Source organism: Pelophylax lessonae (assembly GCF_965119305.1).
Source record: "Pelophylax lessonae genome assembly, chromosome: 2".
In the NCBI taxonomy this organism is placed as follows: domain Eukaryota; kingdom Metazoa; phylum Chordata; class Amphibia; order Anura; family Ranidae; genus Pelophylax; species Pelophylax lessonae.
This window is the reverse complement of record NC_138769.1, coordinates 358,574,086-358,599,081: the sequence shown is the minus strand read 5'-3', so window position 1 is coordinate 358,599,081 and position 24,996 is coordinate 358,574,086. Positions and strand designations below refer to the sequence as shown.

At 48.3% G+C, this 24,996-nt stretch overlaps 1 protein-coding gene across 1 annotated transcript in view; it reads right to left on the bottom strand.

Moving 5' to 3' along the window:
* The window catches only part of RLF (RLF zinc finger), a 161,611-nt gene that overhangs the window by 7,400 nt on the left and 129,215 nt on the right, over positions 1–24,996 (bottom strand). The window contains exon 7 of the mRNA XM_082246226.1: positions 10,126–10,267. Within this exon, the coding sequence (XP_082102352.1) occupies positions 10,126–10,267 (142 nt within the window). The remainder of the gene's footprint in view (positions 1–10,125; positions 10,268–24,996) is intronic.

The window sequence follows — 24,996 nt, the reverse complement described above, 5'->3', positions numbered from 1 at the left end:
CTTTACATCAACAATATTCCCATATAGACTACTTTTTAATCCCCCACGGTCAATTACATGCAATAAAAGATACTGTGATAGGTTCAATAACTTGGTTAGATCATGCCCCAATTATTTAATACCTAACAAGAGACAAAAGGGGGGGGGGGGGACGACCTGGAGACTAAATGAAAATCTCCTACAGGATCAAGAGACTATGTCAGAGGCTGAAACAGAAATTAAATTTTTTTTCCAGACTAATACCACGGTGGACTCGGACCCCGATATGGGAAACGCATAAAGCAGTTATACGGGGCATTCTTATTAAACATGGGACAAGGATCAAAAAACAACGGACAAAACAATTAGATTCCTTATTACAATCCCTGTATGAATTAGAAGCAAAACATAAACATGCACCATCAACTGAAGGGAGGTCAGAACTTATTAAAGTGAGGAACAGTATTAATGAACTCCTATTCTTTAAAGCTAAAGCAATTATACAAAAAACCAAAAGAATTTTCTATGAAGCAGGAAATAAATGTGGGAAACTATTAGCCAAATCTTTAAAGGGATCAAGTACTGACTACATATATACCACACATAACAACAAATATGGGCCAGAAAGTTACCTATCCAAAACAAACAGTACAGGAATTCAAAAAATATTATGAATCTCTATATAACTTGCAAACCCCTAGAGTTTCACAATCTCACATGGAAGATTATTTACATACCTCCCAAATGCCTCAATTAACAGAAGAAGAGAGGGACATTCTAGAGTCAGCAATTACACCTGTAGAAGTAATGGAAGCTATAAAAAAACACTAAATAAAGTAGGGAAAGCTCCGGGGACCGGATGGATTTACCATTCAATATTATAAAAAATTGATACCATACTTGAAAAACTTTATGGTAGAAATGTTTAATGCATGGGGTATGGGGAATAGAATTCCTAAAGAAACCATACAAGCACATATATCAGTTATTCCTAAAGAAGGGAAGGATCCCACCTTCCGTTTTCATTATTAAATATTGATTTCAAAATCTTTACAAAGATATTAGCAATAAGACTTCAGAGATATTTGACGAAATTGATCCATTTGGATCAGGTGGGATTTGTCCCAACCCATGAAGCGCGGGATAACACGACCAAGTTGTTGAACCTATTACATATAGTACACCAAAATCAAACTCCATGTATATTTCTTAATACTGATACCGAAAAGGCATTTGATCGGGTCAGATGGGAATATATATTTGCAGTACTCCGCCATATAGGAATAGGAGAGAAAATGTTAAAATGGATAGCACAGAGCTATTCAACCCCCACAGCAAAGGTAAGGGTGAATGGAATATTATCAGAGGACTTTCCAATTACAAACAGAACGAGACAGGGATGTCCCCTATCACCCCTTTTGTTTGTACTATCACTCGAACCCTTCTTGTGCAGAGTACGAATTAATCCAGATCTCTCAGGAATTAAAGTGGGGAGGAATCAGTACAAATTATCCGCGTACGCAGACGACGTACTATTTTCAATTACGAACCCAATAATATAGTTACCTAATCTGTTACATGAATTAGAAGTATATGGGACTCAATCTAATATGAAAATAAATATTACCAGGTCTTAAACAATGGGAGTAGAGATACCAATATTATCTTTACAACACTTAAGAGCAAATTTTAAATTGAATTGGACAAAATCAGCTTTGAAATACCTGGGAACGTTGATTACACCTAAATTATCTCAATTATTTGCATATAATTTCAATCCCTTAATTAAATCAATACACCTATTGTTTCAGAAATGGAAAGGAGGAACACATTCATGGATCGGAAGATGCAATATAGTTAACATTAGTATATTACCAAAATTATTATATATCTTTCAAGCACTTCCTATATCTATTCCATCCCAGTACTTTAAGCAGATCGATACCTTGATAATGAATTTCATTTGGGAGTCCAAACACCCGAGATTTGGGAAAAAATATCTTACTAATCTTAAAATAAATGGAGGTCTAGCCGTCCCAGACATGCGTAAATATTATCAAGCGGTGCAATTGGGAAGATTGATTGATTGATTGGTGTTGAGAAAAATAAGCTTTGGCCAAACCTAGAACAGGCACAATATGAGATCCCTCTTAAAAGAGCCCCCTGGTGCTATGAGGTAATACCAACATCTATTAAAAAACATCCCATCATAGGAAATACAATTAAAATATGCGCATAAGTACTTGAACAGAATGGACTAAGAAAAAAAAAAAAACTCTTTACTATGTCCGGTGCTGGGAAATCCCCATTTGGTTACGGGGTACCAAGATAAAAAGTTTAAAAATTTACTAGAGATGGGAATCTTTCAGGTATCGGATTTCTTTTTAGAGGCCAGATGGGTAACCGATAGAGGAACTAATAGATACCTCAGGCCCTTTTTGCTTAGACCTATGGAGAGCATTTCAATTGCGCCATTTTCTAGGGACACTACAACTTCCCACACAAGAAGATCAAGAGTTAACACCTTATGAAAAATTATGTACACAAAACCGACCAGTGGACCATGTAATATCCAAATTATACTTCCTGCTAAAAACAATGGGAGAACGTGGCCAACTCCCTTTCCTGAAGGAATGGGAAAAAGAAATGGGTATTACCCTGTCTCTGGAATGGGAAAATCGAATAATCAAATCAATATTTTCAACTTCAATTTGTACTAAAATACAAGAATTGAATTATAAAGTATTGGCCAGATGGTATTATACCCCAGCAAGAATGAACAAAGTCTCGGCAGCAAATACTGATCGGTGCTGGAGGTGTGGAACAGAGAGGGGGACAATGTTTCATATTTTTTGGTCATGCTCCAAGTTAGAAACATTCTGGGAACAGATCTGGAATACAATTCAGAGAATTACGAAATATCAAATCCCTAAAGAACCAGCCCTTTTTTCTGTTGCATGCCTCCAGTACACCAATTCAAAATTAGAAACAATCCCACATCTGATAAATGCAGCTAAAATATGTATCCCTCTTAAGTGGAGAGACATAGATCCACCCAAGATAAATTTATGGATAAAAAAGGTTGAAGAAATAAATAAATTTGAGAACCTAGTACTGTCTCTGCTCGACAACAGTTAGATAAATATAATAAGAAATGGAAACAATGGAATGATTATGTTAACTCGGAGGAGTGTCAATCCTTAATCATAGAATAAGAAATATGATTAATATAGTGATGAGGTTCATATGGCCTCCATGGTTTAAGGGGAGGGGGGGTGGGTTTTTTTTTTGTGTTTTTTTGATTTGTTGTTTAGGTGGGAAGAAAATGAGGAGGAAAAAGGAGATTTGGGATCAGTTATAGTAAGTTAGCTGTAGAGCGAAATAATAAGTGTTCTTTTTTTTTGCTTTGTTTATGACTGGAAAAAAAATGAAAAAGGAATGAAAAAGTTAATAATGGTTTGGAATGTTAAAATTGTATATGTAACTGAACTAAATAAATAAAGATAAAATTTGAAAGAATTCCCAACAAGGCTAAACACATAGCCAACCAGGTAACAGGAGCTCAACTAGGAAAAACTGGAGCTCACCATCATAAACAATTTTCACCCTCAAGAAGTGGACGCCTGCAAAACTTTGTGACCAAACGCTGCATCCGAAGATGCAAGTACATCTACCTTTAAAACATTGTGAATGTGTGTACAGACGACCAAGTAGACGCCTTGCACATCTGATGACGGAAGGCCCAGGAGGCACTAAGCACCCTCGTAGAATGCGCTTTAACAGGGAAAGGAGGAACCTGACCCTTAATGGAGTAGGCCTGCACCACCGTCTGCCTGATTCACTTAGAAATGGTCGCAGCAGATGCGGCCTGTAGGAACAAACCAAGAATTGGATTTCCTAATCGGTTCAGTCACCGCCAGGTAAACCCAGATCGCCCGTACCACATCTAAGGCATGTAAGGCAATTTCCTTAGGATGTTTAGGCTCAGGACATAGGGACGGTAGCACAGTGTCTTCATTCAAGTGAAACCCTGAGACAACCTTAAGAAGGAACGCCTGACAGGGTCGTAACACCAATTTTTCCCTATGAATCACCAAGTAAGGTGACCGACAGGACAACGCAGCCAACTCCGACACGCGACGTGTGGAAGTAATAGCCACTAAGAAAACCACTTTCTGCTACAGCGTGAGCAGAGGATTTTCCCGAATATTTTCAAAATAAAAAATAACCAGGACCGCAAATCCCAGCAGAGAGCCAGGTCCTTACTCCTGAACTAGGCAGAAAAAAAATGGAAGCCCCACAGCAGGAAGTGATGGTATACACTCTGGGACTGCCCCAGAGACGTAACCAAAAAGGTTTCCGCCTAGTCCCAACTCCTAAAGAGTGACAGTATAATACCCAATGGTCTGAAGAATTGAAGCTGTGTCAGTGAACCTCAGAGAAAACTTTATTTTTGTAAGAACTTACCGTACAATTCTTTTCTCTGAGTCCTTTGACAGTCGCAGCCCGTTCAGTAATCCTTCACGAGTGGGTAATGCGCCTCTCTGCAGGAGTAGGCTAGGCAGTGAAAAGGTTAACAAAAAGCTTTACACATGACACACCTCTAGGGGGCTGTCCCTCAGCCATTACTCATCAGCCACTAGGTGCTGCTCTTCAGTTTCGTAGCAAGCAGTACAGGAAAATATTCAACCCCAAAAAATGGAGGGGCGGAGGCTGCGACTGTCAGAGGACTCAGAGAAAAGAATTTTACGGTAAGTTCTTACAAAAATTCTATTTTCTCTTATGTCCTCTAACAGTCGCAGCCTGTTCAGTAATCCTTCACGAGTGGGATGTCCCAAAGTAGTGTACGTGTGAGGGGTGGGAAGACTTAACTAAAAAAAAGGCAACGTGTCAACCAGGCCAGAGAAAAAAAAAAAACGGAGCCAACAGGGCAACAGAAGCTCAACAGGAGCCAACCCAGAACAAAAAATTACCCCGGAAAGAGACAACGCGTCTCTTCAAACCACCACGCTCAAAAGCTTGCGGCCAAAGGAAATATCCGAAGGATGCCATCACATCAAGTTTGTAGAATTTTGAGAAAGTGTGCACCCTTGGGGGAGCCAGATGACACACCCCTTGAACAAAGGTGCGAATCAAGGAATTAGTCGCCAAGGGACGCTGGAAGAAAATGGCTAAGGCCAACCTACTGACCTTCGCTCGCGTCCAGCGCCAAGTGCTGATCCACACCTTCCTGCAGGAAGGCCAAAACCCTCGCCACCGAAAAGGAGCGAGGATGAAAAACTTGCGACACACACCAGGCAATATACGCCTACCAAGGACAATTGTAAATCTCCCTGGAGGTAGCTTTCCGAGCCTTCAGCAAGGTAGGAATGACAGCATCCGAGAAGCCCATGTCTCTCAAAACCTGGCTATCAACAGCTATGCCGTTAAAGCCAGAGACTGGAAAGCAGAATGGAAGATCGGCCCTTGAGACAGCAGATCGCCTCTCAGCGGAAGCCGTCAGGGAGGCTCAATGACCATCCGTACTAGGTCTGCGTACCCAGGCCAAAAGGCCCTGTCTGGGGCCACCAGAATTACCAGCACACGTTCCTACGCTAAGCGGCGGAGGAACTTTGACAGCAATTGAATCGGAGGGAAGGCATAAAACAGCCGATACAGGTGCCAGGGCACCACCAACATGTCCGTGGCAAAACGCCAGAGGATCGCGGGTTCTCGCCACAAACCTTCCCACCTCTTTGAGACGGGACACGAACAGATCCACATCCGGAGTACCCCACCGGGCACACAGGAGGCGAAACACCTCCAGATGCAGGGACCATTCCCCCTGGTCCAAGGACTGGCGACTCAGATAGTGCGCCTGCCAGTTTCCCACCCCCGGAATGTGAACAGCAGAAATCGCTGGAACGTGCGTCTCAGCCCAAGACACTTCCTTGGCCACCCGGGCACACCTGATAGTACAGAGCTTTGGAGGCATTCTGCACATGCTTTTGCTAGAGTTTCTCTTTTCCTTGGGAGGGTGCATGTGATCAGCACAGGGTCAGGGGCCATGCAGCCTCATAGGACAGTCAGAAGAGAATGAAAACTCCTATTATAAGCTTTAACCAGTGCTCGGCTTGACACTGACATAACTCCCAAGACTGCTATGTACTGCTGATAAGAAAAAAATTGGATTTTTGTCATATTGTAAAATCCATTTCTCTGATGTACATTGACGGACACCGCTCCTGATTCATAACCATTGGGTTATACTGCCCCCTACACGAGCAGAAAAAAGTTTGGCTATGGGCAGTCCCAGGGGGTATACACCCACACCCTGCTTTAGGTACTCAGTTTGGTTACAAGCAGTGTCAGAAGAAAGCCAACTCAACAAAGGGATGGATGCTGTGTCCGTCAATGAACATCAGAGAAACTGATTTTACGTTAAGTCAAAAATCCCATTTTCTCATTCGTTCATTGATGCACAGCTCCCGATTCTTCTTAATCATTGGGACGTCCCAAAGCAGTGTCAAACATGAGGGGTGGAAATACAGCAGAAAAAAATTCCCAAGGCTAACCATAGCCAACCAGGTAACCCGGAGCTCAACCATAACAACTGGAGCTCACCTGGGGGAAAAAAAAAAAAAATACACCCTCAAAGAGGACAAAGTTCTCTAAACAGCAGCCTGCAAAACCTTGCGGCCAAAAGAAGCATCTGCAGATGCTAACACATCCACTTTATAAAATATTTAGTAAAAACGTGCACCGATGACAATGTGGCCGATTTGCAAACCTGCGTCACTGACGCCTGATGACGGAAGGCCCAGGAGGCACTGAGCGCCCTAGTAGAGTGCGCCTTGACAGGGAAATCCGTTAAGTAAGGTCAAGACCGGAGCCACTGAGATGGAGTGAGGAAGAACCCCAAGAGACTCACACCACGCAATGCAAGTCTTCCATGTACGATGGTAGATCTTCCTAGAGGTAGATTTCCTAGCTTTCAACAGTGTAGGAATCACTGACTCAGATAAACCCCTATTCCTTCAGCACCTGCCGTTCAACAGCCAAGCCGTCAAAGCCAGCGACTGTAAAGCAGGATGGACGATCGGTTCTTGGGACAGCAGATCCTCCCGAGAGGAAGCTACCAAGAAACATCAGTGACCAGCCGCACCATATCAGCATACCAAGCTTAGCGAGGCCAGTCCGGAGCAACTACGATGATCGGAATACCTTCTGCCTTGATCCTGCGTAGAAATCTTGGCAGAAGCTTGAGGGGGGAGGCATAAATCAGACGATACTGACCCTCACGGGGCCACCAGCGTGTCTGTGGCGTCCACCAGAGGATCCCTTGACCGAGCCACAAACCTCTGCACCTTTCTTTTGAGCTGAGACCCCAAAAGACCCACCTCGGGGGTTCCCCACTAGAGACAAAGCTGTTAAAAACTCCTCCGGATAAAGGAATTACTCTGTGATCCAACACCTGCCGACATAATCCGTCTGCCAATTTTCCACCCCGGGAATGTGTACGGCGGAGAGGGCTGGAACAAACTGTTCTGCCCACATTAGAATCCTGGCTAACTCCAGAGCCGCCAGGACACTTCTTGTGCCCCTTTGGTGATTGACATAAGCCACGGTCGTGGCATTATCCAATTGTATGCACACTTGACAACCCCTGAAGACTATCTGTCCAATGATCCAGATCCAGACAGTCTGATCCTTGGAAGTTCCAAGACATTGATTGTGAGTCTGGACTTTCCCAGCGCCCAGATCCCCTGAGCAGAATGCTTGCTGGACAGGCTGGCATCCGTGGTGACCACTGTCCAATACAAGGGGAAGGATTTTCCCAGCCGAAGCGCCGGAGAATGAAGCCACAAAACCAGGGACTACTTTGTGCCCCGACTCAGCCGGATCTGATTGTCCAGAGACTGCAGTCTTGTCCCATTTGGTCAGAATTTCCCTAGAAGGGACCTCGTATGGAACTGTGCAAATGGAACCGCCTCAAAAAGGTAGACACCATCAGGCACAGCACCCGCATTCAAGTTCGGAGGGATGACCATTTTTTGGACAGCAGGAGGCGAATACAGCCGAACTCCCGCAGAGTTTGTATTGTGATCTCCAGGTTCTCTACCAGAACAGAGGGAGATCATCCAAGTAGCCCAGTACCGTGATCCTCTGTTGGCATAGCAAAGCTAGCACCGGGGCTAACACTTTTGTGAGGAACAGAGGAGCAGGTGCAAGCCCAAAAGGTAATGCCACAAACTGATATTACTCCTCTCCCACAGCAAATGGTGGTGACTGGCACATATTGGAATGCGAAGGCAGGCATCTTTGATATCGATAGAGGCGAGGAAATCCTCCTGATGCAGGGATGCCACCACCGTTCGAATTAACTCCATTCTGAACTTCTGTACTCACACAAAGCAGTTTAGCACCTTGGGGTCCAGGAGTGGACGCACTTTGCCTTCCTTCCTGGTAACTTAACAGGTTTGAGTAAAAACTACGAAAACGTTCCGAGGTCGGTACTGGGACAATCAACCCATGAAAGAACAGGTCTTGCACCTCCCCAAATAGGCCATGTAAGCAGTCTAGGGACAGGCATAAGTTGGAAGGAAAAAACTTGCAGGGGGAAAAAAGTGGAACTTGATCTTGTAGCCAGACTGAATGACTTTGTAGACCCACTTGTCTTGTACTAGGGAAGTCCATGGGTCAGGAAACCAGCGAAAATGCCCCCCCCACCCCTGATATGGGTGAGGGCACACCTTCATGCAGAAGGAGCCTTGTCCCTGGGTCTGGAGAAGCCAGGTCTTGGCTTGCCAGACCAGGTTCATTTGGATCCTGCAGAAGAGGTTCTGAAAGGCTCCTTATGAGCTGAGAAGGAAGGCCCACATCTACGACGAGGTTCCTTGCCCTTAATTGCCTGCAGAAGATAAGTACTCGGTCCCCATGTGAGCTCTTTAACCACTTCCGGAAGATTTTACCCCCTTCCTGACCAGGGCCTATTTTACGATTCGGCACTGCGTGACTTTAACGGACAATTGCGCGGTCATGAGACGCTGTACCCAAATTAAATTGACATCCTCTTTTCAAATTTTTTTATATGAAATCCCCCCCCCCCCACTCCCCTCCGCACAATTGATCGTCTAGTCGCCGGCGGCGCACCCACTGGCCCCCATTGCCAGTTAGCGTCCTGCCCCCCCCATCCCAGGAAAGTGGCCAGAGTGCCCAAATAGCCCCAGCGTGGAGGGGAGGAGACTTGGCAAGGAGGGGGTGCCTGTGGGAAGGAGGGGAACCCGGGGGTCTGAGCATCCCAAGCAGGGGCCCATGTCCACCCCAAAACCCTCCAGGGGGAGAGGGGGGCAGCTACTTAACATACCAGGAACCAGGCCGGCACCCCTCCAGACAGAACCCCTCTATCGAAATGAGGGGGGCTGTCAGCCGGGAGGCTGAGACCCGGTCGTATGTGAACCTCGTAGGCCAGCCCCCTCCCAGTGGGGCTTTGTCGTGGCTGACCTAATGCGGAGCGGAGGTCTGAGCGTGCTCCCTGGCCAGACTGGGGTGACCACTGGATCTAGATTATCAAGCCCCTCGCCCAGTCCGGTAGTTGATAGTAGATCTCACAGGAAAAAATCCAGGAGAAAAAAAAATATCTAAACATTTTTGCCAGGACCAAAGATCCCAGCAAGGAAATCGGTCCTTACTACTGACTAGACAGAAAAAAAATTGAATGTCTATAACAGAAGGAGTATAACCCCCCCGATTGCCCATTGGTTTAGCCAAAATTATTTTCTGCCCAGTGTCCAACTCCTGTAGGGGGCAGTATAACCCAATGGCTATGAATATCAGGAGCTGTGTCCATCAATGAACGAAAGAGAAATATAGTTTCTCAGTGGCGCTGAGGAAAAAGGTGAGAAGCAAGGCATCCAACCTCCTAGCACACTAGCAGAAAGACTAAGGCATGGCGGTTAAGGGCAATGTTATACATGGGGCTTAACTTTTTCTGTCTACTGTGCTAACCTCCTGTAAGCAACAGACTATAACCCAAAATGTCTAAGAACTACTACATTCCCGGGTCCCTCAATAGACAATAAAGAAAAGATGACATTTTGCAAAATACACTTAGTTTTTATACCAATTAAATCAAAATTTATTGCAAAAGGATAACTTTCCACCTACCTCTGTATGAACAACTTTAATGAGGAAGAAGAGATGCTGACGTGTTTTGGCAATCACACCAAATTGCCTACATCTTTCCAGGAAAGTACTTAAACAGGGATCAATTCTTCGCTGAAGTTTACTCCAAAACAAAGTTAGCTCCCTGTGAAAATAAAAACCCATACTCAAATATCAAGCAATTAAAAGGAAAAACCACAAACCCATTTAAACCGTTTTCCAATTACAATTCAAGTTAAAATGTGTGTGTAACTCATCAGTGGTGTCTACCTCTAGCTATATGCAATGGCAAGGGTGTATGAAAATGGGAACAGTATATATTCAGCTGCCAGTAGAGTTTCTCTTTAAACATTACAGTGAACAGACACCACTTTTTAATTTGACAAATTAGAACACTTATTTGTATAAACAATAGCACATTACACTTTCTAGGATTTTATTAGGCCTCCAGTGTGTCTGATACATAGGAGAACATAGAAACCCCAGATGCCCAGTTCCTGAAATACGGTATCCCAAAAATCATTTAGACATATAGTAAGATGTATTATAGAGATAAGCTGCTCCTGAAGTAGCCTAGTTTAACCACTTCTGGACCGAAGGATTTTCCCCCTTAAAGACCATGCCACTTTTTTCAATTTGGCACTGCGTGACTTTAACTGACAATTGTGCAGTCATGCAATGCTGTACCCAAACTTAATTTACGTTCTTTTTTTCCACAAAAAGCTTTCTTTTGGTGGTATTTGATCACCTCTGCGCTTTTTACTCAATACTCAACTTTTGTCATATATTTATATTTAGGCCAAAATGTATTTAGCTACATGTCTTTGACCAAAAAAATCTCAATAAGCTTATTTTTATTGGTTTGCCCAAAAGTTGTAGCGTCTACAAACTATGGTGTATATACTGAAATTTACGCAGCTTTTACTTTGACTGCCGATCTCATTTATTGAAGTGCTAAAATGGCAGGGCAGTACCCCCCCCCCCCTCAAATTACCCCTTTTTGAAAAGTAGACATCCTTAGGAATTTCCTGAGAGGCATGTTGAGCCCATTGAATATTAAATTTTGTTGTCACAGGTGTTTGAAAAATGACAAAAAGAAAAAAAAAATGTTTTTTTACACAAAGTTGTCATTGAAATGATATATAGTGGAATTACATACCAAAATACATCCTGCTGCTTCTGAGTACAGGGATACCACATGTGTGAGACTTTTTGGGAGCAAAGCTGTGTACGGGACCCCAAAAACCAATCACCACCTTCAGAATTTCAAAGGGCGTAAATTGCTCTTTGCACTTTCTCACTATCATCACAGTTTCGGAGGCCCTGAAATTTGAAGATAGCACAAAACCCCCCAAATTACCCCATTTTGCAAAGTAGACATGCCAAGCTATTTTGCTGAGAGGCATGGTGAGTCCATAGAATATTTTATATTTTGCCACAAGTTTTTGGAAAATCATTTTATTTTCTTTTTTTTTTTTTTTACACAAAGTTGTCACTAAATGATATTTTGCTCACACATGCCATGGGTATATGTGAAATGACACCCCAAAATACATTCTGCTGCTTTTCCTGAGTATGGGGATACCCCATGTGTGAGACACTTTGGCAGTCTAGCCGCGTACAGGACCTCTAAAACCAATCACCGCCTTCAGGCTTTCCAAGGGCGTAAATTGTTGATTTCACTCCTCACTACCTATCACAGTTTCAGAGGCCATGAAATGCCAACAAAGCACAACCCCCCCCCCCCCCCCCCAAAATGACCCCTTTTCGGAAAGTTGACACCCTAAGCTATTTGCTGAGAGGCATGTTGAGTGTTTTGCAGATCTCACTTTTTGCCACAAAGTTTTGAAATTTGAAAAAAGAGGGGAAAAAAAAAAATTGTAACACTTACCGTAAAATGGTTTTCTCCGAGTCCTCCGACAGTTGCCGCCCGTTCATACAGCCTTCACTAGTGGGTAATGGTACCCTCTACAGGAGCAAGCTAGGCAGTTAGAAAGGTTAATAAAAACCTTTCTATACTTAAGACACACCTCTAGGTAGCCGACCCCAGACATTATCCTGATCCAGTTACCACTGGTCCTCTGTAGCAAGCAGTACCGGAAGGCAATAACCCCCAGATCCAAGAATCAGAGGGGCGGGGTGGCGACTGTCACAGGACTCAGAGAAAATAATTTTACGATAAGTTCTTACAAAAATTCTATTTTCTCTTACGTCCTCAGAGTCGCCGCCCGTTCATACAGCCTTCATTAGTGGGACGTCCCAAAGCAGTGCACGTGTGAGGGGTAGGAAGACGCATCCTACTGAAAAGGTAACGAAACAACCAAAAAATCACACCAGGAAGAGACCGAAAAAAAACATCTCTCTTCAAACAACCGCCGCACTCAAAACCTTGCAGCCAAAGGAAGCATCCGAGGATACCAGTACACTAATTCCGTAGAATTTTGTGAAAGTGTGCACAGACGACCAGGTCGCTGCCTTGCACACCTGAGCCACAGAAGCCTGATGGCGAAAAAACTGAATTTTTGTAAAATCTTACCGTAAATTTCCTTTCTCTGAGTCCTCCGACAGTCGCCACCCACTCATTCAGTCTTCACCAATGGTTATTGACCTCTTATCCATAGGAGCAAGCTAGGCATAAGACATGTTAAAGACAAAGTAATCTACATAGACACACCTATGGGGGCTGTCCCACTGGTCCAATACCCCCCTGCTATCAGCATTCCCAACTCAGTTTGGTAGCAAGCAGTTAAAGTCCACAAGAACCCCAAAAGAGGGGCGGGGGCGGGGACTGTCGGGAGAACTCAGAGAAAGGAATTTTACGGTAAGATTTTACAAAAATTCTGTTTTCTCTTACGTCCTCCAACAGTCGCCGCCCACTCATTCAGTCTTCGCCAATGGGATGTCCCAAAGCAGTGCAGACATGAGGGGTGGGAAATGTAACCGTCATAAAGGCAACGCAGCACCCTCGTCAGAGAAAGGAACCTTACGTGAACAGAAAGGTAATCCTCTGGGTAACAAAAGGCTCAACCGGAGCAACAACCCAGGAATAAAATAGCCAAAGGGAGAGAAAACAACAATCCACAACAGACAGGGAAAGGCAACGACCTGACCCCATCAAGGCACCGCCACACACAGAACTTTGCGGCCAAAGGAGGCATCTGCTGATGCCAAAACATCAAGTTTGTAGAATTTTGAGAAGGTGTGCAAGGATGACCAAGTTGCAGCCTTGCACACCTGGGCCACCGAAGCCTGATGCCGGAAGGCCCAGGACGCACTCACTGCCCTGGTAGTATGCGCCTTGACAGGGAATGGAGCAACCCGTTCCTTAATCGAATAGGCCTGTACAATCGTCTGTCTGATCCATTTTGAAATGGTCGCCGCAGATGCAGCCATACCCTTCCGAGGTCCCTCGGAAAGGACAAAAAGAGAATCCGACTTCCTGAAGGATTCAGTAGACGACAGGTACACCCTGATCGCCGGACCACATCCAGGGAGTGCAGAGCAAACTCCTTAGGATGTTTATGATTCGCACACAGCGAAGGCAAGACAATATCTTCGTTAAGGTGGAAATCCGAAACCACCTTGGGATGAAAAGATTGGTTAGGTCGCAAGACCACCTTATCCCTATGAACCACCAGGTAAGGGGAGCGGCAGGACAGGGCCGTCAACTCCCACACTCTGCGAGCAGATATGATCGCCACCAGAAAGGCAACCTTTCGTGACAGCACAGGCAGAGGAATCTCCATGATGTTTTCAAAGGGGGGACGTTGCAAAAACGGACAGGACCAAGTTAAGGTCCCAAGGAGGTAAAGGCGCCCTCCTAGGAGGAGCCAAATGACAAAGAGTTCGACTCCAAAAGGCTTTGGAAAAGAATGGCCAGTGCCGACAACTGACCTTTAATCGTGGTCAGCGCAAGACGCTGGTCCACACCAGATTGTAGGAAGGCCAGCACCCTCGCCACCGAAAAGGAGCGAGGATGGAGGCCCCTGGTCTCACACCAGGCAAAATAAGCCTTCCAGGTACGGTAATAAATCTTAATGGATGAAGCCTTCCTAGCCTTGAGTAGGGTAGGAATGATCGCTGCAGAGAGACCTCGATCTCTCAGGACCTGGTTTTCAACAGCCACGCCATTAAAGCCAGCGACTGTAAAGCAGGATGGAATATCGACCCCTGAGACAGCAGATCGTCCCGTAACGGGAGCCGCCAGGGAGGCTCGACCACCAGTTGCATGATGTCCGCGTACCAAGACCGGCGCAGCCAGTCCGGGGCCACCAGAATCACCAACTTCGGTTCCGAGACCAACCTGCGAAGGAACCTGGACAACAACTGAATCGGAGGGAAGGCATAAATCAGACGATACTGATTCCAAGGCACCACCAGCGCATCTGAGGCGTCTGCCAGAGGATCGCGTGTTCTTGCCACAAACCTTCCCACCTTGTTGTTTAGCCGGGACGCGAACAGATCCACATCTGGGGATCCCCATCTCGCACACAACATCTGAAACACCTCCGGGTGCAGGGACCATTCCCCCTGGTCCAGGGTCTGGCGGCTCAGATAATCGGCCTGCCAATTCTCCACACTGGGAATGTGAACTGCTGAAATCGCCGTGACATGCGTCTCGGCCCAAGCCAGAATTCTGGTCACTTCCAGAGCCGCCCGGGCACTCCTGGTGCCCCCTTGGTGATTGTCCGTCTGTTCCCGGACGGGGCGGCCCTGAAGACTATCTTACCAATGGAGCAGGCACAGCCTGATCGCTCGCAATTCCAAGATGTTTATCGGTTGGGAGGATTCCTCCGACCAAGTGCCCTAGGCAGACAGTGTGCCCAGAACGCCACCCCCAGCCTGACAGGCAGGCATCCGTGGTAAGCACCGTCCACAACAACGGCCGGAAGAACTTTCCCTCCGCTATGGCCGGAGACTGGAGCCACCACAGAAGATCCTCTCTGGTTGGGAGGCTCAAAGACACCCTCAGATCCAAGGACTGAGGCAGTCTGTCCCACTTGGCCAGTATCTCCGCCTGGAGAGACCGTGTGTGAAACTGTGCAAACGGTATCGCCTCGAAGGCTGACACCATCAACCCCAGGGACCGCATACAGGTCCTGAGCGACGAGGACTCGTTGTCCCTGAGGGACCTGACTTCGTCCTGCAGAGTCCGGAGCTTGTCCTCCGGCAGAAACACCTTTGCTTGGGCGGAGTCCAGGACCATCCCCAAGTAGGGGAGACGAACCGAAGGAGACCAGGTCGACTTCTGAACATTGATGGTCCACCCGAACTCCTGGAGCGTCGGAACCATAGTGGACAGATCGCGCAGCAGGCTCTGACTGGCACTCGACCTTAACAGGAGATCGTCCAGATATCCCAAAATCGCAATTCCCTGCGCCCGTAACAGGGCCAAGACCGGGGCCAGTACTTTGGTAAACACCCTTGGAGCCGAAGCGAGACTGAAAGGTAACGCCACAAACTGATAGTGGTTCTCCGCAATTGTGAATCGGAGGTACCTCGAATATGGGGATGTGTAAATACGCATCCTGGAGGTCGATGGAAGCCAGGAAATCTCCTGGGCTCAGGGAGGCTAGCACCGAGCAGAGGGATTCCATGATGCGGAACTTTTGAACGCGCACGAAACGGTTCAGAGCTTTCAAGTCCAGAATTGGACGCACTTTGTCCTCCTTTCTGGGCACAGTGAACATATTCGAATAGAACCCCCGAAATCTGTCCCGGTGCAGCACCGGGACTATCACTCCTTGGGCGAGCAGATCCTGAACCGCCCGATGAAGATCTTGCAAACGATCCGGGGTCAAATGAAGATTTGAGGGAAAGAACCTGTCCGCTGGCCGTGAAAGGAATTCGATCTTGTAACCTGATCGAATGATTTCCTGAACCCACCTGTCCGGAATCCGGAGTAGCCAAGGTTCAAGAAAACCGCGCAGACGTCTTTTGACTTGCCCGCCCAAGGCTTTCTCTGGCCGCCATGGCCTTTAAAGGGTTTCCCCTTATCCTGTGCTTTGAAAGCACGAAAGGACCCCTGGTTCGGTTTAAAGGAAGGGCTTCCCCCCAAAAGACGAATCCCCGCATAAGGGATGTCAGACATCGTCTTCCTGGAAGTCTGGTCAGCCGACCAGCTCTTCAGCCAAATCAAGCAACGGTTAAGCACCGCGACACCAGACAGGCGTGCGGTTAAAGGGGCCTCATCTAAGGCCGCATCACACAGGTACATAACCGCCTGACCAATCTGGTCCACCATCTCCAAAGTAGTAGGGGGGGCAGAGTCAGCAACGAGGGTGCGTCTTAACACCTTGGTCCAATCTGCCACCGCCTGAGACACCATGACGGAGGTGAAAATAGGTTTCAGCATGGAACCCGCCACCATATAGGCGTGGCGGGCGAGTGATTCCAACCGCCTATCCGTAGGGTCCCTGAACACCAGAGAATCCTCGGTGGGTACCAGAGTGGCCCTGTTCAGTGTGGTCCACCTTAGGAGCCACAGACCAGCGCAAAACCGTAGGAGACGCAAAGGGGTAACGAAGTTGAAACCGTTTTGGCACCACAAAATTGCGCTTCAAATTGCGCCATTGGTCATTCACTGTCTCGTGAAACTCAGCGGGGCAAGGAAACACCTGCGCCGCTTTATGGGATCTGCGGGTCCCAAAAGAGGATCGCTTCCCCGGAGGATTGGGCTTATCCTCTAAATGTAGGGTCTCTTTAACAGCAGTAATCAGCGCAGCCATAGCAGCGCATTCTCTGTCCGACCCGGGGGGGGGGGGGGGAATCATCCCCCTCCTCCCCTTCAGACTGGGAGGAATGGGACCACTCAAGGGGCACACTATCTACGGCAACCATGTCAGATTCAGAATCAGAAGAGTGAGAAAACCTAGGCCTTTTCCTAGAATCCCGTTCAGCCATCAAAAGATCCACCTTGGACGCTAAAGTCGCAAGTGCAGCAGTAAGTGTACAAGATTCAGAGGAGCCTGAATCCTCCACCAAAGCTGGGGAAAATTTGCTGTCCTGGACTCCATCATAAAATTTTTTTTATGGTGCTGGCCCTTTAAAAACGCATGGCGATCCCACCGCAGTACACCGCTATGAAGAATAACACAGAAGACCACCTCAGGCAGGAATAAGCTGATAGCCAGAGAAATTCCCCACAAAAAACAGCAAAGACAGACCCCCACAAGTGTTACCACACTTGTCTGAAGATCTCCTCTGCATGAAAGAGGAAGTGATGTCACACAGCATGAGGCTGAACTGGATTCAGGCTAAGGGAAAATGGTTGCCTATAGAAAGTAATGGGAGGCTCCGGGAAAATGGCCGCCGACATGTGCACAGCTGAAAACACATTGTCACACACACAAGATGGCGCTGGAAGGCGCCAAAACTCACTACATACATCGCTGCAGCGACCATAGTGAAGCCAAGCGGCTGCCCATACAAAAAATGGCGGACCCGCGGTTTTTAACCCTGCAGCGGCCGCCGCACATATCTGCACCCAAACATACACAAAACCAGTATCTCTTAGGATAGGGACCCCCACAACCCCCCCCCCCCCATATCGTCCCAGATGCGATAGAGCCCCCGCAGGGACCGGAGTAAGGGAGCCCCAAACGCACAGACATGAGGGGATACCACAGACACATGAGACTGCTATCCCCATACAGAGGCCCCACACAGAATGTACTTACCGTACCCGATGGCGTGGGCGCGCCTCTCATCGATGGGAAGCCTCCCACCCCAGGTGTTGGGGGTGCCGTCAGCCAAAAACGCAGGACACCAGCAACGCACGGAACCGCGGTAGAGCCGTCCAAGCGAGGTGGCCACCTCGCGGGCTTTCATCCCTGAGGGCAGGGACAGGTCGTTTGCGAGGCCAGGGCGTACGCATAGCCCGCTAAACGCTCGATGGCAGGCTGGGATTCCATAAGGCCCTCTGTCCTGGAACACCAGGACGACCAGTGCGACTCCCAGCTCCGCAACGCCATCGTCATCCGAAGATCCGACTAACTAAACACTGACAAATAAACAGCTAGTAGTGCAAAGAAAAAAACACATTGCAGAAAATAAAATCATAAAATAGAAGAAAAGGCTGAGACCGTAGCCCCAGCACAGGGAAGCCCATCTTACTCCTTAACTAGGCAGAAGACAAACTGAGTTGGGAATGCTGATAGCAGGGGGGTATTGGACCAGTGGGACAGCCCCCATAGGTGTGTCTTTGTAGATTACTTTGTTTTTAACAAGTCTTATGCCTAGCTTGCTCCTATGAATAAGAGGTCAATACCCATTGGTGAAGATTGAATGAGTGGGCGGCGACTGTCGGAGGACGTAAGAGAAAGCCCAAGAGGCACTGACGGCTCTAGTAGAATTTGCCTTTACAGGTAAGAGAGGAACCTGACCCTTGATTGAATAGGCTTGAACAATCGTCTGTCTGATCCATTTAGAAATGGTTGCCGCGGACGCAGCCGAAAAATCTTTCGAGGTCCCTCAGGATGGACAAACAGGGAATTGATCACTTTAATGAAAGGACTTTATTTATTTAAATTGATTCACACACTTGCATATATTTATAGCACTATTTGCACATTATAAATATCAACGTTTTAGATTATTTGTATATATGCTAGCGCTGTTTTAATTTTGTTTATACTACCTAAGTTTTTTACTTAAACAGCAGCTGCAACACATTTTGATTATACATTTTTATTTTATAACCTTTATTTATTCTTTGGTAAAGAGCGCAGGTTTAAATTAATAATTTTTATAATAAACAGGGAATCAGAGAACCTAAAAGACTCCGTGGCGGACAGGTAAACCCTGAGCGCCCGAACTACCTCCAAGGAATGCAAGGCAAATTCCTTGGAAAGCTTGGGCTTCGCACAAAGCGAAGGCAGAACAATAACCTTATGGAGGTGGAAAGCAGATACAACCGTGGGGAGAAAAGTTTGACTGGGTTGCAAGACCACTGAATCCCTATGAACAGCAGATAAGTTGAGCAAGTTGAGCAGCAAGACAGAGCCGCCAAGTCAGATACTCTGCAAATAGAGACGATAGTCACCAGAAAAGCAACTTTCTGGGACAACACAGGTGGAGGAATGTCTCTGATGTTCTCAAAAGGGAGGCCGTTGCAAAAAACGGACAAAACCAGATTCAGGTCCCAGGGAGGCAAGGGAGCCTACATCGGGGGAGCCAGATGCTGCACTCCTGAAATAAAGGTGCAAATCAAGGAAAAAAGTGTCGCTAAAATGACGTTGGAAAAGAAATGGCCAAGGCCAACAACTGACCTTTGAGTGTGGTTAGCGCCAGGCGCTGATCCACACCTTCCTGCAGGAAGGCTAAAACCCCCGCCACCGAAAAGGAGCAGAGTCCGAAAATCATGTGACTCGTATCAGGCAACATACACCATCCAGGTGCGATGATACATTTTTCTAGAGGTAGCTTTCCGAGCCTTCAATAAGGCCAGAAGGATAGCATTAGGTAAGCCTCCGCCCTTCAAGAATAGGCTTTTAACAGTCACGCCGTAAAAACCAGAGACAGCAAGACAGGATGGAAAATTGGCCCTTGAGACAGAGCGTCGCACAGCGGAAGCCGCCAGGGAGGCTCGACGACCATCTGCAAGATGTCTGCCTACCAAGACCGGCGCACGGCCAGTCTGGGGCCACCAGAATGACTTGAATCCGTTTCCGACGCCCACCCGCAGAGGAACCCGGATAACAGCTGAAATCGGAGGGAAGGCATAAAGCAGCCGATACTGGTGCCAAGGCACCACTAACGTGTCCGTGGCGTCCGCCAGAGGATCGCGGGTTCCGGCCACGAACCTTCCCACCTTTAGGTTGAGATTGGATGAGAAAGATCTACGTCCGGAGACCCTCACCGGGCACACAGGAGGCAAAAAACCTCTGGATGCAGGGACCATTCCCCCTGGTCCAGGGTCTGGCGACACAGATAGTCCGCCTCGCCTGCCAGTTGTCTACACCCGGAATGTGGACTGCCAAAATCACTGGAACGTGCGGCTTGGCCCAAGATAGAATCTCGGCCACTTCTCTGGCCACTTGGGCACTCTTTGTGCCCCCTTGGATTGAAGTACACCACAGCCGTGGTGTTGTCCATCTGTACCCAAACCGGGCAACCCTGAAGCCTAGTTGACCAACGGAACAAGCATAGCTTGATTGCACGGAGCTCAAAAAACGTTTATCGTCAAGGAAGCCTCCTCCGCCAACCACGTCCCCTGGGCACAAAGCGTGCCCAGAACTCCACCCCAGCCAGTCAGGCTGGCAGCCGTGGTGATCACCGTCCACAGCAAAGGCCGGAAGGACTTGCCTTGTGTCAGAGTTGGTGACAGGGGCCACCACAAAAGAACCGATCTTGTGAGGTGGCTCAGAGAAAACCTCCTGTCCAACGACTGAGGCGTTCTGTCCCACCTGACAAGAAAGTCTGCTTGCAGAGTTCCCCGTGTGAAACTGAGCAAAAGGGATAGCCTCGAAAGCTGAAACCATCAGACCCAGCAACCGCATACAGGCCCGCAGAGAAGAGAGATTGTAGTCCCCGAGGGACCTGAGCTCGCCCTGCAAGGTCCGGAGCTTATCCTACGGAAGAAACACTTCGCCGGAGCGGAGTCCAGTATCATCCCCAGGTACGGGAGGCGAACCGAAGGAGGCAGAGACGACTGCAGGAAGTTGACGGTCCACCCGAATGCCTGGAGTGCCTCAACCGAACGACAGATTGCTCACCAGAGTGGCACATGAGCACGACCTTAATAGGAGGTTGTCCAGATAATGGAGGACCACAATCCCCTTAAAAACGCAGTGGAGCCAGGACTTGAGCCAAAAACCTAGTGAACGCCCTGGGAGCCAAAGCGAGGCCGAAGGGCAACGCCACACACTGATAATGCTCCTCTGCCACCGCGAAGGTACCGTTGGTGACCCTCGCAGATAGGTATGTGCAGATACACATCCTGCAAGTCGATGGAGGCCAGAAAATCCCCCGGACTCAACAAAGCCACCACCAACCGGATGGATTGCATCCTGAACTTTAGTACCCTTACAAAAAGGTAGAGACTTTTAGGTCCAGAATCAGACGCACAGATTAAATGAAAAACAGTGAAACCTGTCCCGAGCAGGGACTGGCACAATGACCCCAAGAGCAAGAAGATCTTGAACCGCCCCCAGCGGGAGTCAGATGGAGATGTGATGGAAAACAACCTGTATGTGGGGCGTATACAGCCCTGTATGCACCCTGAATGAATCAGTTTGTGAACCCACCTGTCCCGGATTCGGTACAACCAGGGTTCCTGAAAATAATGCAGACATTCCCCCACCCCTGAAAAGGCAGGCAGAGGCGGACTGTGCCTCCGAACCAGCCCAACCGCCCTTGGTCTTACCTGACCAGTGCTTCTCGTTACCACCTGGGGACTTGAAGGACTTCCCTCTTTCCTGTGCCCCGATGGAACGAAATGACCCACGATGAGCCGTAAAGGGAGGGCCACCTTAGAGGCCTGGGGCAAAAGAGCACACTTGCCCCCCCCATAAGCCCTTAGAGCAACTCATCTACAGTGTCCCCAGACAGTCGATTACCCACATAAGGGGCATCAGACACAGTCCTTTTGGGAGCGTGGTCACAATGCGGCAGATCGCAACCCCTGACCCCAGACAGCCGTGTGACCAAAGGGGCCTAGTCTAGGGCTGCGGCACACAGGGACATCACGGCCTGGGTCATTTGATCCACCATGTCCAGGGCAGCCGGTGACACCAACTTCGCCACTTACTTACAGCTTGGGAAACCATCCCCCGAAGCGAAAACAGGTGTGAGCAGGGAGCCCGCCACCAATTAGATATGGCGGGAAGGCGTCTCCCACGCCTATCTGCCGGATACTGAAAACACAGGGGAGTCCTCCACGGCATTTAAGTGGATTTACAGTCTAGAAACAGTGTGGTCCACAGTAGGAGACACCGTCTAACGGCTATCAACAGGATCTGAAAACGGATAACGGTATGAAAACTGCTTAGGTACCGTCAGCATATGCTTAATGCGACGCCACTGGTCGTTTACGGGTTTGTGAAAACCTGACTTTACTTCCAGGCTGTGCGGGGCCCAAAGGAAGCCGGCTTACCCGACAGGGAGGGCTCAACATCAAGATGTAAAGTCTCCTTAATGGAGCTAAGGAGTGTATCAACCGCAGCACGTTCCCGCACCGCGATGGAGGAGACAACTCTCCCCCACCATCCGAATGGACTGGGACCCCCTCAGGGGGGACGTTGTCTGTGGCAACCAATAACGGGCTCTGAGTCAGAAAACTGCAAGGGCATAGGCAGTGTATAAGTGCGTTCAGACAGCAGCAGAACAACGTTGGATGCCAAAGTCACAAGAGCAGCATTAAAAGGGGCCATGGAAGAGGATTCAAGAGTACCTGAAGCCACAACCAGGTCTGTGGGGAAATTGTTATCCTGGGAGTCCATTATAGCAATTTAAAATCAATGGAATGCCGGCCCTTTAAAACGACGGTTCCCACGGACCCCCACCGCAACTTGCACTTGGAGCCCAGAGAAGGCAATAGCCACCAGATAACAGAATTTTTGTAAAATCTTACCGTAAAATTCCTTTCTCCGAGTCCTCCAACAGTCGCCACCACCTCTAAGTCATCACTATTGGGTATTGACTTCCGCTCCACAGGAGTAGCTAGGCATAAGACTTAGTCAAAAGAACAAAGCATTTAGCATAGACACACCCATGGGGCCTGTCCCACTGGTCAATACCCCCTGCAGTGATCCCTCCCAACTGAGTTTGGTAGAATAGCAATAGGTGTACAAGAAAAAACCTCAAAAGAGGGGCGGGGGCGGCGACTGTCGGGAGGACTCAGAGAAAATGAATTTTACGGTAAGATTTTACAAAAATTCAGTTTTCTCTTACGTTCTCCGACAGTGGCCGCCACCTCTAAGTCATCTTAGAGAATGTAGACATGAGGGGTGGGAGACGCAACCGCAGAAAAGGCAACAAAGTACCCACATCAGAGAAAGGAATCTTACACGCACAGTAAGAGAACCTTCTGGGCAATAGAAAAGGCTCAACAGGAGCAACCCAGGAAAAACAAATATTCAGGGGATAAACACCCCAACAGCCAGGGACCCCCAAAACAACAAGGGTCCCCTATGGCACTGCCGCACTGAGAAATTTGCGGCCAAAGGAGGCATCAGCTGATGCCAGAACATCCACCTTATAGAATTTGGAAAAGGTGTGCACCGACGACCAAGTCGCAGCCTTGCACACCTGGGCCACCGAGGCCTGATGCCGGTAGGCCCACGACGTATCTGGTTAAGACGATCTGGTAGAGTGCGCCTTAACAGGGAAGGGTGGAACCCGCTCCTTCAAAGCATAGGCCTGTTCAATGGTCTGTCTGATCCATTTGGCAATGGACGCCGCAGACGCGGCCATGCCCTTCCGAGGTCCCTCAGGAAGGACAAAGAGGGAATCCGATTTCCGAAAGGACTCAGTGGACGACAGGTATACCTTAATCGCCCTGACAACATCCAAGGAATGCAATGCAACCTCCTTAGGATGCTTGGGCTTCGCAGACGGAAGGCAAAACAATGTCCTCATTAAGGTGAAATTCAGAGACCACCTTAGGGAGAAAAGACGAATAAGGTCGCAAGACCACCTTATCCTTGTGAACCGCCAAATAAGGAGAGCGGCAAGACCACGCCGCCAATTCCGACACCCTTCGAGCCGAAGTGATCGCCACTAGAAAGGCAACCTTCTTAGACAGCAGAGGCAAAGATATCTCCCGGATGTTTTCAAAAGGAGAACGCTGTAACGCGGACAGAACCAAGTTCAAGTCCCATGGAGGCAAAGGCTCCCTCCGGGGAAGAGCCAAATGTCGCACACCTTGAATAAAGGTGCGAATTAAAGAGACGCCACAGGGCGTTGAAAAAGAACAGCCAGTGCAGAAACCTGGCCCTTAATCGTGGCCAGCGCCAAGCGCTGGTCCACACCAGTCTGAAGGAAAGCCAACACTCTCGTCACCGAGTATGAGCGAGGGGAGAACCCCCTGGACTCACACCAGGCAAAATAAGCTTTCCAGGTATGGTAATAGATTTTACCAGATGAGGCTTTCCTAGCCTTGATAAGAGTAGGAATGACCTCTGAGGAGAGACCCCTGTCTCTCAGGACCTGGCTTTCAACAGCCAGGCCGTTAAAGCCAGCGACTGTAAAGCAGGATGGAAGATCAGTCCCTGAGACAGTAGATCTTCTCGCATTGGCAGCCGCCAAGGAGGCTCGACCGCCAGGTGAACAACGTCGGCATACCAGGACTAACGTGCCCAGTCCGGCGCCACTAGAATCACCAAGTTCGGTTCCAAGGCTAACCTGCGAAGGAACCTGGACAACAACTGAATCGGAGGAAAGGCCTACATCAGACGATACTGATGCCAAGGGGCCACCAACGCATCCGAGACGTCCGCCCGCGGATCGCGCGTTCTTGCCACAAATCTTTCCACCTTGTGATTTAGCTGAGACGCGAACAGATCCACGTCTGGGGATCCCCACTTCACACACAGCATTTGGAAGACCTCAGGGTGTAGGGACCATTCCCCCTGGTCCAGGGTCTGGCGGCTCAGATAGTCGGCCTGCCAATTCACATCCGGAATATGAACTGCTGAAATTGCCGGGACAAGACAGAATGTCGGTCACCTCCCGGGCACTCCTGGTGCCCCCTTGGTGGTTGATGTAAGCCACCGCGGTAGCATTGTCCGTCTGTACCCGAACAGGACGGCCCCGAAGTCGATCCGACCACTGGAAGAGAGTTTGATCGCTCTCAATTCCAATATGTTGATCGGCAGGGAGGATTCCCCCCCGACCAAGTGCCCTGGGCAGACAGGTCGCCCAGGACTCCACCCC